The 17,095-nt window shown below is 45.5% G+C and overlaps 2 protein-coding genes across 4 annotated transcripts in view; one reads left to right on the top strand and one right to left on the bottom strand.

Moving 5' to 3' along the window:
• ODR4 (odr-4 GPCR localization factor homolog) overlaps positions 1-14,775 on the bottom strand; it is a 238,097-nt gene extending 223,322 nt beyond the window's left edge. For both annotated transcript variants that reach the window (XM_086956110.1, XM_086956106.1), the window contains exon 1: positions 14,701-14,775. The gene's annotated coding sequence lies outside the window, so the exon portion shown is untranslated. The remainder of the gene's footprint in view (positions 1-14,700) is intronic.
• Positions 14,776-15,699: 924 nt separating this feature from the next.
• The window catches only part of TPR (translocated promoter region, nuclear basket protein), a 684,526-nt gene continuing 683,130 nt past the window's right edge, over positions 15,700-17,095 (top strand). For both annotated transcript variants that reach the window (XM_086956072.1, XM_086956065.1), the window contains exon 1: positions 15,700-16,086. In XM_086956072.1, the coding sequence (XP_086812198.1) occupies positions 15,936-16,086 (151 nt within the window). In that variant the 5' untranslated portion in view covers positions 15,700-15,935. The remainder of the gene's footprint in view (positions 16,087-17,095) is intronic.

Raw genomic sequence — 17,095 nt, 5'->3', positions numbered from 1 at the left:
CTCACGGTCAAAATCATTTTGTACATATTCGGTAATGGGTACCTATCAATCCATATGACATTGTTAAGACTATATAAGCCCTCTATAAATGAAGTTCCCCTGACCACTTAGTACCACAGGGCCCACCCAGGGTGAAGATTCAATTGGTTCTTCAACACCCTTCTTATACAGATCGTGAAAGTTTTCGTTTAACTTTTCCCTGTCAGACAATGGCACCCTACAAACTTTATGTCATACAGGCAAAGCCCCATCTTTCAATCTGATGTGATGCTCAATCCCCTTCTATTGACCTTCGGTAACAGAAAAAACGTCCTTGAAGTCTTTCGTTAGGCTCAAAATATAAGTAGCAGTCTCAACATGATCATTATAACATACTTCATTACTGCTAGGATAAACAACATAAACTGGTGAATCAACTCTTGACTCAACCTAATCCCCAACTCTTCCTGGTGTGGTCATGTTAGAATGATGGTCACCATCATCTGTACTTGTGCACCATCAAGTGAAATCAGGCAATTTGGAATACCCTTGCATCCCCTTTGTGCCCCACACCCACCACAAAATTAGGATCCAACTTAAATTCTGCATCAATTTCATAATATATAGATCTGATTCTAAAACCCTTACAAATGAGTTAAAAATGCCCCTTTTTCATACACTTCTTACAAAATGTGTCGCTGGACAGTTATTTGAATTTCCAACATGCATATTACTGCAAAGTCTGTAGCATATAATATTAAGATTACCTTTGCCTTTTTAAACATACTTTTCCTGGTTTTTATTCTTGTTGGTGACATAAACTTCTATACGTGAACTCCTAGGATCCTATTTTACCTTCCAAAAGGGAGTTGCTTGCCTCCCAGTATGTCAGCCACGTGGTAGCAAGAAATAAACAGTGTTCTCTCCGATTACCATTGCGTCAAATACTGACTAAATCTAAATGAATATATAAGCTGAGAGTGTCATGCAGAGATGGCTCACCGGGCATGCAAGCAGCCTATATCAATCAATCAACGGTTTGTATAGCACGCTACTCACCCGTGAGGGTCTCAAGGTGCTTGGGGGGAATGGGGGAGGGTTTGGCGGGAGGGGGGGGGGGGGGTGGAGCGGCTCCGGATTAGTTGAAGAGCCATGTTTTGAGGTTGTACCTCAACGTTTGCAGGGTCAGGGAGCGTCTGATGTTCATGGGGAGCTCGTTCCAGGTCTTGGCTGTGATGTAGGAGAAAGTTCTCCCACCGGTTCTGTTTCTGTGGATGACCTCTGCCAGGGAGAGGTCGGCGGATCGGAGTTTCATCTTGGGTACGTGGAAGGATACTCTCTCATTGAGGTATTTGGGTCCGATGTTGAGGGTTTTGTGGGTGAGGAGTTTGAAGGCGACCCTCTTCTCGATGGGGAGCCAGTGGAGTCCTCGTAGGTTTTGGGTCATGTGCTCGTGATGCGGTGTCCCGAGGACAAGGCTGGCTACAGTGTTCTGGATGGTTTGGAGTTTGTGTAGAAGAGTTCTGTTAATTCAGCATAGAGGGCGTTGCCGTAGTCCAGTCTGCTGGTTATGAGTGCGCGGGTGACGGTCTTTCTGCAGTCGGGGGGATCTTACGGAGGATGCGAAGACAGTTGAAACTAGTGGAAGCGATGGCATTGATCTGGCGGTTCATGGAGTGGGAGGAGTCAAGGAGGATGCCGAGGTTCCGAAAGTGGTCTGTATGGGAGGGTGGGTCCTCGAGGGCAGAGGGCCACCAGGTGTTGTCCCAGAGGTGCAGGGTCCGAGGATAAGGACCTCGGTTTTCTGTGAGTTGAGCTTCAAGCAGCCATCTTTCATCCAGGCTGCCGCGTTCTTCATTCCTTCCTGGAAGCAGAATCTGGTGTCTTCGGGATTCTTTGTGAGTGGGAGTATGAGCTGGGTGTGTCGGCGTAGGATACGATGCTGAGCCCATGCTGTCTGACGATGGCAGCGAGGGGGGCCATGTAGATGTTCAAGAGCGTGAGGCTGAGTGATGATCCCTGGGGTACTCCGCAGTTGATTTCCGTGGGTTCGGAGAGGAAGTGAGGGAGTCAAACCCTCTGGGCTCTCCTGGAGAGGAAGGATTGGATCTAGTCAAGTGCGGCTTCTTGTATCCCCGCGTCGTGCAGTCTGGCTGCGTGCGTGCGATGTGAGACGGTGTTGAAGGCTGCTGAGAGGTTGGCGAGGAGAGTGGTGTAGTCGGGGTCGTTGTTGTTGTCGAGGTGGAAGTTCAGGTCCCCGAGTAGAATGTAGTCCGTGGAGGTGATGGCGTGGGGTGCGGTGCGGTGAGCTCGGCAATGGTAGTTGTGGGCGGGGTGCCTGGTCTTGGTGGTCTGTAGATGAGGGTGCCGCGTAGCGTGGCCCTGGGGCTGGTCTGGATCTGGAAGTTGATGTGTTCTGTGTTGGAGTGGGGGTCACTCGTTCTGGATGTGGAGAGTTGGAGGGGGGTCTTGTGTGCGAGGGCGAGTCCTCCTCCTGGGCAGTGCGGGCGGTCCTTCTCTGGATCTTGTCGCCGGGGAGAGCCGTGGCGATGTCAGGCCGGAGGTGCCATAGGTCCAGACTTCCGTGAAGAAGGTGACATCGGGCGAGATGATGTCGATCAGATCCCAGATTTCTGTGGTGTGTTAGTGCAGGGAGCACACGTTGAGAAGGATGCAAGTCAAGGTTTCAGTGGCGTGTGCATCAGGCGGGCCTTCGGCGGTTGTGGGAGCTATGTCGATGGTGAATGCTCTGCGGCAATGTCTGCACGAGAACTGCTCATAAGTGGTGTTCGGCGAGGATCTTGCGCAGTCGGTGTGTCTTCCGAGATTGAGAGCGTGGAGGGTGGTTGAGTCGTATTGGTAGGGTCTAGGAGAACCAAGGTTCCTGCCGCTGGTCGCGGTTGGGTCGCGGACGGGCGGCAGCAGAGGTAGGGAGGCGGGAGCGGAGCTATTATAAATATGAGAGAGTATGCCTTGCACAGCACAATTAGATTCGGCTTTTAGTGGGTTGTGCAAAATACATATTGATTTATAATTAGATCAGTCTTGATTAGAAATAAGTCAAGCTTGAGGGACCTGTGTGGTGTGGAGTGAGGAAGGAAACATGAGCAAGAGAGACTTGATGGAGTACAGTAGAGTTTATGAATGGAACCCAGTAACAACGCCCATGTGATGCACAAAGTTCTGTTTAGTGATGCATTTGCAACACTGATCAGACAAAATACAGTGTGACTTCTTTTTATCGTTCCTTGCAGTAGGGGGCAACTAGCATTAATGTGACTAGGTTTGGCTTTAAAGGAATGTTGCATGGCAAAGTAAAGCCTTACAAATAAACAGAATGGGAATAGATGTGGATTTGTGTTGAAGCAAAGAACTGTAGAATAATATTGGCGTAGGTTAAAAGGTCAGGAGACAGCAGCCGCGGCCGGTCCATCTGGGCCACACCCATTCATCTTTTGCCCCTTAGAACAGTGTCTGTCAGGCTGAGGAAAAGTCGGCCTGACAGACACAGTTCATTTTCAGGTCAGGCAGCAAGGAGCTAGAAATGAGCTAAATATCCAAGCTCCTGGCTGCCTGAATTGAACTTTGCTGGGCTGAGGAAGTCACAGCTCTTGTGGGCGTGGGCTCCTCAGCTTAGCAAAGGACCTCAAGGCCCTCTCCCTTGTGACAAGGGGAAGTGACACTCATTGCCTCACACCTGGGTGCTTCAGATTTAAGCCATGAAACGCCTAGGGTCGAGTGTCAAACAGTGACGCTTCATCAAAGAGTGGGGTGGGGTCAGCAGTATCACCGAACCCATCCCACTCTGTGATGACGTTGGGCTGCCTTCCCTCATTCGCTAACCTTAGGTCAGCCAATGAGGAAAGGCAGCAGTCCCAAGCCTCCTGGGAACTCCGAGGCAGAGCTACAGGTAAGTGTGATTTTTTTTTAATTAATGTTTGGTGCGTGCCTGCATTTATGTATGAATATTTGGTAATGAGTGTTGTGAATGGATGTGTGTGTGCGCGTGTGGAAATGCATGGCTGTTAAGTATACGTATGTGTGTGTGTCTCGTCCGCCCCCCTCCTAAAATTACCGGCTGACACTGGGAGACAGTTGCACTGTCAAGCCAGACCTACAAATCTATGTAGGTTAACGATTGCCCTACTGCCTTCTGTGTTGATGCCAGTGAAAAACAACATAAATTATCTTGATATCAATGACACTTTAATAGCACACAGATGCCATGTGTGTGCTCATGAAAGTTCAAGCTTAGGCAAAAGGATAACTGAACAAAATGATTATACCGGTGTGGAGTGCAAGCACTTTTTGTGGAAGCATGCAATTTCTGCCCAATCAAAACATGTATTCTGCTGGCTCCCAACATGTGGGCGGACCCAAAGGCCCTCCTTAGTGATGCTCACATAACTGTCTGGTTACAGCTGCGCTTTCAAGACAACCCATAAAAACTGGGAAATTCCACAAACAAAGCTAGGACTACAATTGTACGTTGATGGTTAGGCACAGAATCAGTATTCACCAAAATATGAAATGCAGACAGAGAGGAACTAATGGAATTAGATGCAACTTTCCCAAACTGTGTCCTCTGTGTTAACTAAATTGCATTCTGTCATGGGTTGCTAAATAATGCTGCACTGGAATACATGAAAACTCGCCTCCTAAGTTCAGATGACCCACTCTGACAATGAGGACGTGCTTTAAAGTACTCCAGTTTGCCTTGCCAGATGGTGAAAAAGGTAGGCACGACCCAGCAAATCGCCTGCATGGTCACGCTAGGTATAGTAAAATTAGTTACTGCCTCATGCAGCAGAATTACAGGTGTGCAGTTCGGTGAAGTAACCTCCAACATTGCTCAAGTGAAGTCAGGCAGGCAATGCCCACTGGGCAGAAAGGGATTCAGCCCCCCCCCCCTTTCCCCAGTCGTGTACCGTACCTGGGCTACAGGCCTGCAGCAGTAGGGCTGGAGAAGAGAGAGTCAGAACAAACAATCTCTTTTCTTCAACCAACACCTTCAGCTCATCTTGCTTCTCCAGTGTCCTAGTGGTCACAGGTGAATCACAACATCCAAGACAAAAACCACACAGTAAGTGTTCTAGCTGCGCAAGGCAGCATGCTTTACTGATCACCATTGTTTTAAAGAGAGACACTGCTTGCCCATTAACGCTGGCATGAGAAACTGCGTCTGCACTTCAAAGGTACTCTCTTTCATCTTCCTGTGCTTTCAAGCAAACAAGGGAGAAATCACAAATTGTCTTGATTTGTATTTGCATTTATTTAGTGTTTACTACCCATGTGATTGGTAATAAGCGCTAAGTAAATGCTAAAAAAAAAGGTTTTTTAAATGGAGTGACCAGACTTTTCTGTAAATATCATCTTTCATGGAAGGGTTGGAGTGGGGGGCAAATGTATCAGGGTGCTTTACATGAGCACCAGATTACATTCCAAATCATATTTTTTTTTAGGCATATGGAGATTAAATGATTTGCCCACGATCACAGGATGGTGACCTGACGCTGGTATTCAAACCTTGTTCCCCATTTTCAAAGTCAGCAGCTCAGTCTGTTAGGCCACATCTTGTCGGTTAGTATTAGTGTCAGTGGCTGGTAGTCATATATGAAAGTGGTGGTGGGGTTATATTGATTAAGAGTTCAGCCCATTTTGTAAAAAAAAATGTGACTTACTCTCTCACATTAGGTCCAGATGAACAAATATTTTGTGCTGGGTTTGCGTCACTGGATCCTCCGTTAGTGCATGTGCGCTAATCGTTAATGTATGAGCTCCAATCATAGTGCCCTCAAATCATGGTCGCCTCAGAGGGCAAAAGCTCTGCATGCCCGCTTATACTCCTACCTATACGTTCCTTCTTCCTGCGAGAAAGAATCAGGCACCTGTTCAGGTGAAGGAATATGAGGTCCACACCGGCTGAGGGTGCAGGTGTTGTGCACCGGTGGGAGAAACTGGAGCCCATTGAAAGGAGTGCAGCAGAGTTTTGGACATGTACACACTGTCTACTCTCAGGTCTCCTGGCTATCTCAATCTAATCCTACAGAGGTATCCTATGCTGCCTATGCTCACCGAAACACGAATACATTTTATTTTTCCATGACTTCAGCTCCTTCACTACTTCACATGATGAATTTCTGTTCCAGTGTGCACACATTTAAATCTGTGCGTTTTCATCCAACCTTCTTTCAGTTGGAGAGAAACAAGTTTGACTTAGGCATAAGTGTGCATTTTTATAAGAAAATTAACCCATACCTAACAAAATGAGAACTGGCTGTTTAGGTGTAATGTACGATATTGCCTCACTCCTCTCACAGCGGTGCATAGCCATTTTAAGTTTATTGAGAAGTCATTAAATCTTCGGGGAAAAAAGCATGTATTTCACGTTTTGGTGCTTGTATTGCATGAAAAGCAGTGATATACAGGCGTCGAAAAATCATAAACATATTACTACACCTGTAGGTCTAGTAACTTTAATAATCTGCTCGACCTAACTGCAATGTATTTGACCCGTGAATTGATCTCTTTATGTCATCCTAGGCAAATATTTTATTTTGCAGACCACCTTTTTCTTCTTTATCACATATGAGAGGACCTTCCAGTATTTTAGTTCAGCATTTCTACTCTACAAACAACTTTTTTGGCTTGTTTTAATGCACTCAATGTTTGCTTCATGCATAATAAGAATATAACCCACTTACAGGGCAAACATAAACCCTGACTTGCCTCTTAGTTCACTAATAAGATTGCCATCTGGGTGGGGACAGGAATATTTCTCAAGTCATCTTTCCAAACTCTTTTTTGATAAATATATTACTAAAGCATGAGGTGATAGTGCACTGTCGTTTACCGACAACTATTTTCTATTGAAATGGCAAGCTGTCGATCTGATGACCTTGGTTTGAATCCAGCTTAGCACTGACTGAAAGTTCTGCAGTTGTGGGAAATCACTGCATCACTGTGGGCATGTTCCACAAAGGTAAACTTACACTCTCATGTAAGTTTACAATTGTTTGCTATTCACAAAGGGATTTTGGAGTAGTATCTTTAAGACTGCAGTCTCCGCACTTAAAAATGTTAGGACTATCCTATCTTTTTACGTGTGGAGACTCCGCACTCGTAAAGATACTACTCGTAAATCCCCTTGTGAATAGCAAACAATCGTAATCTTGCACAAAAGTGTACGTCTTCCTTTGGGAATCTGGCACGATGCGCTTAAAATTTAAATGTGTGAGCTACTACTGTAAGTGACTGTAACAAAAAGATTTAGGCAACATCTTGATGAATACAATCTTGCATCATTTCCCATCACCTCCCATAATGTGAAACGCTCTGTTGCTCTTGGGTTAGGTCCATACTTCAGAAATACCAATACATGCATAATTTTACCTTGTGAAAGTTTATCCAGCGTATTCTCTGTGGATAACCCTTCCTTTTGAGCTGCTGGCGTGCCTCCGTAATTTTGTGACAGCCAGATAGAAGCTCCCCACACATTTCTTCATCCTAGTTTAATCTTCACATCTCAGGTCTACTTCTCAATGTCTGTGGGAGGACTTTCTTGGGCACATTAGGTGATTCTCTGTCAGGCCCGGAGGCTCCGATTATGCTTCTCTTTTCTTTATTACCAAATTTCAGCAGCCTTTCACTTTAAAATAAACAAAACGACATCACTCATTTACCCCTGTACACCACATATCACATGTTCCAATCATAGGTGACCAACCCCTATAAGAGTAGATGCCACCATTTTGTGTCCTCTTTCTTTGCTGCTTCGCAGACAGATAAGTACCTTGTAATTTTTATGGTTGGTGCTTACTGTTAGTTACTTGTCAATACATGTGCTGCACTACTACAGCGCCGTGTGCCTGTCTTTTATGATCTTCGCTGACTGCAATTGCGGCACTGCGAGGCCGATTGTGATGCTTCCACTCATTGCTGTGTTGTCTGCTTGCGCGCACAGCAACGCGACAGGGCAATGCCTGCAACCTCCCACATCTTTCATATTTGTGGCAGCGTGTAGACCGGTAGTCTCCGACGCTGGTATAAGCCTCAGTCGAGTGGGTTCGGGGAGTGGACTACACTTGTCTAGAACGAGTGAAGTCCTATGTCTATTGCCTGCATCAGCACCACAGCATGCATGTGCAAATTACCACCAGATGCTCAGAGGAATTTTCAGAGCGCTTGCAGTAGTTCTGTATATTGCATGTCCCTCTTAATTAGCACGGTGGTTGATTTAATTGTCCCCTTACGCCCTGCCTGATAAAAACAGCAAAAGGTTATATAAATAAACTCAGGTTTGGCCTAGAGTGTTTTTCCAGGCAGCTCCCTCCACACCTGATCTGAGGCTGAGTATTTTCGCCTACCAGGGGCTACACTCCCCCTTTTCTCACTTGATCTTTCTGTTAAACTACTATATCTCATCAAGGGAATGGGACAATGTGAACCTTATGAGGCTAATGTGGAGTATTACCCTGATGATGCTGTTAACCAGTTGGAGCAGGATTTGGTAGATGCACTTGATAGCAGTGTGCAGCAATCAGATAATAAGGTCCTCATCTGGGCACGGAGTCCCATTACCTCACCTTTACGTGATTATGCACATCAGCAGGGCTGGCAACCCTTGATCCCTCTAGCAGGAAACAAAACTGTCCCTCTTCAAAAAAAGGAAAGACCAAAGGAACGGCCCATCAAGATGTACATGCAGATACATTTGAGAACTGTGCCGTAAGAGAATCACCAAACATGATTATTGTGCACCCCATCAGGGAAAGCCCTCTCACTCATCCAGCTCCTCCTACGCCGATACCCAGATGGTCAGATTCATCACTGTATTCTGATGACAGCGATTAAGGAGATAAACCTGGTCCCAGTAAGAAGAAACATTCTTCCTGCAAGACCTCTCGAGTACTTACCTTTGAGCCCACAGAAATCATTCACCCGAGGGCATCGAATTGGGCTCCTCCACCGAAGGTTGAGTAATATGTTCAGTCACACCTCCACCAGAGCTTCGATAAAGTTGTCCGTGCTCGCCTTTGAGCAGAATATCCTCGTCCAGACATGGGGGTAAATTCGCAGATACAACAGAAGTAGACAATATTATGCAAAGGACCCAAAGAATGGCCTCGACCAGGAGTGGCATAATTGCCAGGATGAGTTCCTGGACATGTCTGGCCCCTTGACAAAGATACTCGAGCTGGCATACCAAGTTTAAGATTCCACCTCCCCAATGGATCCTGATGTCCTAGTAGGCTGGGCGCAGAGAGCCTTTTGCCAGTTAGGAAACACCAACTGTGCTATCTCCACAGAACATCGGAGATCTATCCTCATGTGGACAGACCCCAAGCTTAACAATTTGGCCACCTCAGAAGCTGGTTCAGTGGGCGAAAGTTTGCTGTTCAGAAGCCTGTTTGTTAAAGGGCTAACCCGAGTTTGCTCCCCTTTCTCCACTCTTGATGAGGCCCAAATGTCACTCTAAAATAGTGTTCAGGAGAAGCCTTTTTGGCAGTGACGAGCTCCTTTCAAGGCTCTCAACAAGGGTACTATTCCAGGTGTTCAGGTGGCTGGTATGAGAACAAACGGGACCCACCTTCTATCTCACATGCTCCAGAGATGGCCGTCCCTGCTTCCGCCGTGGCAACGGACGAGGACAACAAGGAGCGACCCTAGACGCAGGATATTCTGTTATGTTATGTTAAATGTTATTTATTCAGCGCACGTACGCTTCATGGTGCTATCGGAAATTGTGGGAACACAACAGAACACCTAAAAGTACAGTAGTGCAATGGCACATGTTCCACCTATTTAAGAATAGGCTTGTCTAAACAGCCATGTTTTAAATGTTTGTCTAAAAGTGAGAAGAGTATCACTCTGTCTTAAGGAAAGTGGAAGGGCATTCCATAGAGAAGCGGCGAGATAATGAAAACCGCTGCCACCCTGACGCTTTTTCTTAAATAATGGAACCCTTAGTAGTGGTGAGAATTATTCCTTTTTCAGGGGAGACCTTGGGGAGAGGAGAGTGGACTTGTTCCCAGACAACTAGAGGCAGATTACCCTGGACCCATGGGTCTCAGAGACCATTATAGGCTTCAAACTAGAATTTTACGACACACTAGTTTAATTTGGCCCACAAAACAAAATGTATTTTTCCCAAACAAAGCAGTCCTTTATAGACTCAGAAATTCAAACTCTGTTAGAAAAGAGGGCAATTTGTCTTTCAGTACCTCACCCCAAGGGGTTCATAAGCCCCATGTTTTCAGTCGAAAAGAAAGGGGGCGGATACCGATTTGTTCTCAATCTGAAAGATTTCAACATCTGGATATTATACAGACATTTCAATATGGAGGGCATTCATTTGATAAGGGATATTCTACAGGAAGGCGACTGGATGGTCCAGCTGGACCTGAAAGATGCCTACCTTACTGTGCCCATTTTCCTGCCTCACAGGAGATTTCTGCAAATCCTGCGATGGGGTCAATGTCTGGATTTCACGTCCCTTCTCTTTGGCCTCTCATCAGCCCCTTGGTGCTTTACCAAACTGATGACACTGGTGGTGGAGTCACTCGGCGTTTGAGGAATCCATCTGATTGTGTATCACGGTGACCTACTTTTGATGGCTCAGTATCCTCAGGACACTCAAGATTCACCTTTCTTGGAAGATTCAGCTTCTGCAGAGTGTGGGTTTTTTAGTCAACGAACAGTCAGTATTGTCTCCTGCACAACAGATGGAAAGTATGGAATTTCAGATAGACTCGGTCCAAACACAATTGATCTTCCCTTCCAGAATATTCACAACATCAAGAAGGAATTAAGGTCTGCATTGTGCAGACAGACTGTATCCTTGGGGTCGATCACCAGGATTGTGGGCTTTCTAGCCTCCTCGGCCCAGTTCATTTTTCCAGGTTCCCTCCACTACAGAGCCCTTCAGAGGCTAAAAATCCAACATTTAATGAAGGGCCTCTTTTACATGGAACTGGTCCCCCTTTCAGACAAAGCCAGGACAGAGATAATGTGATGGTTGGAGCACATAGAGTCCTGGAATGGCAGAGCAATCTTTGGCACCTCCCCAGAAGTAGTGATAGAGTTGGATGCCAGCAATTGGGGGGTGATTGCGGAACACTTTTGGCAGGCGGCCGTTAGTCAGAAATGTAGCTGAATCTCCATTTCAATTGCCTGGAACTCCTGGTGGACTCATTCGCCATCAGAAGTCTTTCTCTCTTCAAGACAGATTGTTGCGTATTGCTGAGGATGGACAACATCTCAGCTGTTTGATACATCAATAAACTGGGGGGGAGCAAAGTCCTGCCTACTAGTTGAGATTGCAAAGGATTTCTGGTATTTCTGTCTCAGTCATCACATCTCTCTCTATCACAGCGGAATATCTCCCAGGCAAGAGCAACGCGCTAGCCGATTGGAATTAACAGAATTTCAGTAACTGGAAGCTGAACCACCTTCTTGTTCCAGCATCTTCACAAATTGCGGCGGCTGTGCAGAGTGGACTTGTTTGTATCTCGCCTCAATTGTCAGCTTGCAATGTTTTTCAGTTGGCAACCAGATCGGGAAGCACAAGCTACTGATGTGCTTCTCCAGGTCTGGTCTCTAGTGAGTGCTCCTCTGGTTCAACTTCCGACCTGTCTGGGTCTACTTTTGGACCCAGAGAAATTCTGTCATCCTTTAGTCCTGTTGGGTCAACTCAAGTTGATGACTTTGATGGTTTCAGGGAAAGATAGTATACCCCATGCATTTTGCAACAAGCTGCTGTTTTCATCAGACAAGCGTGAGCAAGTAGCACCCACAAACGTTATACCTCAGCTTGGAGATGGTGTGCTTGGTGCAACGAAAAGGGTGTTGATCCCCCGGGGGCAAAGTGTTGCATGCTGATAAATTACCTTTCTAATCTGGCTTCTTCTGGTTTGTAAAACAGGAATGTGAATAATTTCAGGTCTGTGATTTCCGCAGGACATCTCCCGGTCGAAGGTAAACCGGTGGGTAAACACCCTTTAGTCTGCAAATTAATGAGGGGCATTCGTATGGCCAATCATCCAAGACCCAAGTGCTCATCCATTTGAGATGTGAATGTTGTCCTCAGATTCCTGGAACAATGTCCGGCAAACAGATATTTGTCAGGCAAACAGGTTTTGGCTAAGTTCACTATGCTGTTATGTCTAATATCATGTAAGAGGGTATCCGATGTTCGTGCTTTGGATTTGGTAAGCAGAGTTTTTTCCCCAAAAGTTGGTACATTCACGGTCACTCGTAACAAATCTAATACCAGGTCAGTAACCTGCCCGATTTTTCTAGATAATACTCAGTGATGTGTTGGTGAATGTTTAAAATACTATGAGGCTTCTACTAGTGGTGTGAGACGGGAGTCTGGTGGCCAACTGCTCATTGCTTTACAAAAACCTTTTAGACCAGTGTCCTCAGCTACGTTATAGGCCAAGAACAGGGTTTTAGGTGTGAGGGAAATACTGGGCGCACTGCTTGGGTTGACGTACAATAGAACGCTGTCAGGCAGAAGGTGCATGCAGGTAAGGGGCAATTCCCGGAAACCCCTCAAAATGTGCCTGGAGGACACACTACATACAGTAGAAGCAAAATCTGTTGCACACTTAAAAGGGAGTTTCGAACAAAAAGGGATGTTTAGAGGTAACGCTCAGGAAACAGTCTCGTACCGCACCCGGTACAAGACTGTTTCCTGAGCGTTACCTCTGCGCATCGTTTCCCCGCACTACGGGGACCTTTCCTTTCTACTACGGAATTTGTGAAACTACCCTCCTCACGACTAGAAAACAGCAATATCTTCCCGGGCTCTCAAGCCCAGAGACTACACTACACTCAGCGTCACCACTGAGTAAAGAATCATCACCACTAATGTGAGAAACCTCATTGAAGATTGTGAACCCCACCCTACAGACAGTGTCAACCCCGGTCTCGAGCGGAGCCGGGTCGGAATTATCACCGGCAACGCGACCTTTGGTTACAAAACATTGACCAACAGCCCTGAGGAGTCGCGGAAAAGTGTGTTTTCTTGCGACGAAACACGTGTCGGCTGGCTTTCTGGGATCAAATAAAGAAAATCTGAAACACTTATGGTCCAATCCTTCGTCCATTACCTATGAACTTTATGTACATTGAAACATCCCTTTTTGTTTGAAACTCCCTCTTAAGTGTGCAACAGGTTTTGCTTCTCCTGAGCTACGTTAGTCAGGTGGATGAGAAGGTTGCTAGTGGAAGCTGGAATTGAAATCTCTGTTTTTAGGAGCTCATTACGCCATGTGTACGGCTCATTGCCTTCTTCGCCCCTGAAGGTACAGTTCAGGGATCTGTCGCTGGCCCTGACTTGTTGTTAGACATCCCTATTGGATCATGTGGAATCTGTTGAGTCCATGTTTGGATTGATTTGGACTTTGGCGACTATTACTTTGTTTCCCGTTGGAGTGTTCTGTACTTATAATCTTATGCTTCAAAGCAAGAGGACACAAAATGGTGGCATGGAGTTGCTCGCCTAAAATTGAGCATGTGATATATGACATACAGGGGTAAATGGGTAATGTAGTTTTGTTTATTTTAAAGTGACTGGCTGCTGAAATTTGGAAGTAAAGATAAGAGAAACATACTCCTTGCCTCTGTATCATTAATAGAATTGAAAATTATTGACGTGTCAGCTAGAAAAAAATGAATTCCTCCCACACACTACTAATTCCTTGGAAGCGACTTCTCAATATGAAGTTCATGGTCCTTTTAATCAGATAAGACACTTTTCAAGTAAGCCTTCAGTGCTTTCTATTCTATGCATCAGACCTGGGACACAGCTACCTTTGGTGGAGCAGGAGCAGTGGCATGGCACCGGAGCCCAGAGCCCTGAGGGGTTCACTGAACCCTGATAATTGCTGTATTTACTACCATACCAGCATTCAAGGTGGCCATTTCCCCTGCTTGCACCTGGGACAATGGCATCCTTGCTACACTACTTCGTCAGACAGGCATAGGACTCGTTTGGTACCAACCATCTTGCAGGCATCGGATGCTTGCCGGTCTGATGTACACTCTCTGAACTCCAACAGTGTGCGGTGTGTCAAGAAAATGCATTGTGGGAGATAAAAGAGCAGGCTTTAATGCTAATGTGTTAAAACAGGAAAGAGCAGGCATGCACATATGCCTTTTCCATGCATTAGCACATTAAACCCGGACCTCCCAAACGTGTGCGAAACTGTAGCCCCACCATCACTGTTTAATACTGGACCACCACCCATCTCCCCCTCCCCGTTTCCCCACTGACCATCGACGTTAAGATCTAGTTGAGCCTCTGTGTGAAGTGCATGTACACTTCTGGCATCGTTAATCGAAGAAGTGGCCAGAGTAAAATGTATATTGTGGACGGTCCTTTGTGACATTCGGCTACTGAATGCCAATCATACACACACTGAAGCTATGCAAATGTCACAATTAAGTAATCTGACTACTTGGCAGTACGTCTGCATAGATGAAATCCAACAACGGTAGGAGATCAGTCTCCTAACATTTCAGCATCGAAGAAACAAGGAACAATAAGTGGGATAACATTAGCAGCTGTTAAACGAGTCGCTAACACAGGTGCAAAATGTAAGACACAAAACCTTAGAAATCGCCCCCACGAGAAAACCTCAATTAAAAGATAGTGCGCTCGTGTATACAATTAGCACACAAAACTTATCCCACTGCCATAAATCCAATACTCACCATTTGCCACCACTCTAAGCATGGCTGAGTTGTCACTACCAACCCACCACTAACATAGAAAAGGGCCTGCGCAACATCAATTTCACGCCCTTAAAGGCTGCGGCCACGTTGGAATGATGAAAGTAATTTTACAGCAGTAGAAGCTACCTTACTAGCATGCGTACTGGTTGTTTTAGATGGAGATTGCTTCTCGCTAAAGTTGTTGCTCTTTTTTTCGTACATCAGAGGGAACTGGTAAACCATTCTCAATTCCATTGATAAATAAACTATACCTCCGTCTCATAGTCTGTAAGAGAAAACTCCCTCAAAGTGGTGCATGCAAGATCGCCATCTTTAAATACAGCTGTCAGTGAAACTTTCCGAAAGAATACATTAACGTACATAAACTGTACGTTTTAACTTGCGATGTAATTTTTTATGAGCGCTAGCAGTTTTGATGGAGAAGAAGATGTGGTGTAAAGCCCGGATTTGCCGACTTTGAAAGTGAGGAACCAGGTTCGAATCTCGGCGTCGGCCCAACATCCTGCGATTCTGCGCAAATAACTTACTTTACCCGTGCATATATACAAAAATGAATATGTCCTTGTGCGTCGTAACTGGTGTTAAATAAAGCGCTCCAATACCTAATTAGCACCATATAAACTGCAAAAAGAATGTTTAACAAAATGTTGAATGACAAAAAACTCTGTCTTGCATTATCAGGTGCTCTTTTCAGAACAGTAGCACATTTTGAGGTTTGGAAATGTATTTCATTTTGAAATTGATAGCATTACAAACGCGCTCCAATGACGTATTCATACATTTGTTTGGAATGCCTTGCCTTGCATCCTATATCTATCACTCTGTCGCCGCAAGGTGAACTGTCAAACTCATAGTCCATCACGAGTGTGACAGGCCGGTGTACTATCAATAGACCCAGAAAAACGCATAAATAAAATCAATAAACCAAAGCACGCATGCGCACAGTGAGTGACACTCGTAGGGTGTGCAGCCAGACGGGGAAGCACGAATAGACAGGCAGAACCTGCATGAATCGACACCACTCTGACGTAGGGGGTGTACAAAACGACGGGGGTGGAAATATAGTTAGAACACCGGCTCCAGTAGAGCGCAGAGCACACTACAATTCCCATGGTACAGCGGTGCACCCTCAACTTCGTTGACACGCAGCGTACTAGCTTATTTCTGTTCCTCCCGCTCACTGCAGTTTACTTCCTGTCCGGTTTCAAGCAAAAATGGCGGCTGTGCTGCAGCAGGTCCTGGAGCGCGCTGAGCTCGCCAAGTTACCCAAAGGGGTGCAGGGCAAGCTCGAGCGGTTCCTCTCAGACCAACAGACCGAGATCGAAGCATTGCGCGCTCGCCATGAGAAGAGTCGCGTGGACAGCGGTGAGCATGAGAGCGGAGGCGACCCTGTTGTGTCAATTTCATGTGATGTGCTCTAGTTACTTGTATGCCTCTTTATATGTATGACTGAGGAAAAGTTCATCCGGCAAAAGTTCTCTGTTAACTTTTGTCGAAGCGTGTTTTCTCAGATTTTATTTTATGGTATGCTTTTTATGTGTGTCTTACTGTCAGGGGCAAACAGTTTCTTGATTATATGTATTGCCATTACTAGATGATGCTTGTGGGTAGCACACCATGTTTGCTGCCCAGTGCTTCTCATTTACAGATTGTCAAGTGTGTTGTTCGCATTGGCGTTGTTTCACTTGACATATGATGACCTATCAAGTAGCAAATATGCTGTTGAACTCTTTTGCTTTTGGGCAATGTAGCGCACATGTCACGAATTGATAATGCAAAGTCTTCAGGACTAGATGGCATAACTGTTGGGCTTTTGCTTTCAGATGTCTGCCTATAGCTAATGCTATTTGTGCAACATATGTTCTCAACATCTGTTAACAAAGGGGCACTTTTTGAAACGCCCAGGGGCAAATGAATAACTAAACTCTACTCCGGTTTTGGGCTGTAAGGTTTAATGGAAGCTACTTTTTACGGTGATGCTGAAGAAAGACGACCCTCCATCTAGTCTTCCTTTCCAAACATACGGGGGATGGTATTAGTAGAAGATTTCTCAAATTGTTGTTGACTAGACTAGGTAAAATATCTCACTCTACCGTTGGCTTACTGTAGTTTTAAGAACACATATGCTTTTGTTTTATGTGCACATTAAAATAAATATTAACACTGGTCTTGATTTGACTTTTTAACAGGGCAAAAGATCAGTATGACTTAAATGGAGATTAAGCTCCAGTCTCTGATATGACTTTGTAGCCGGCCCAAATGTTTTAAACGCAGCAACGCTTTGCAATGTTCTGCATTCTGTTAATGGAAGGAAAAGAGGAGGGAATGGAGAAATGACTGGTGAAAAGGAACGAAAAAATGTAGGAGCATATAA

This window comes from Lissotriton vulgaris, chromosome 1_1 (genome assembly GCF_964263255.1).
Source record: "Lissotriton vulgaris chromosome 1_1, aLisVul1.2, whole genome shotgun sequence".
Classification (NCBI taxonomy): domain Eukaryota; kingdom Metazoa; phylum Chordata; class Amphibia; order Caudata; family Salamandridae; genus Lissotriton; species Lissotriton vulgaris.
This window is presented reverse-complemented; position numbering and strand designations above follow the sequence as displayed.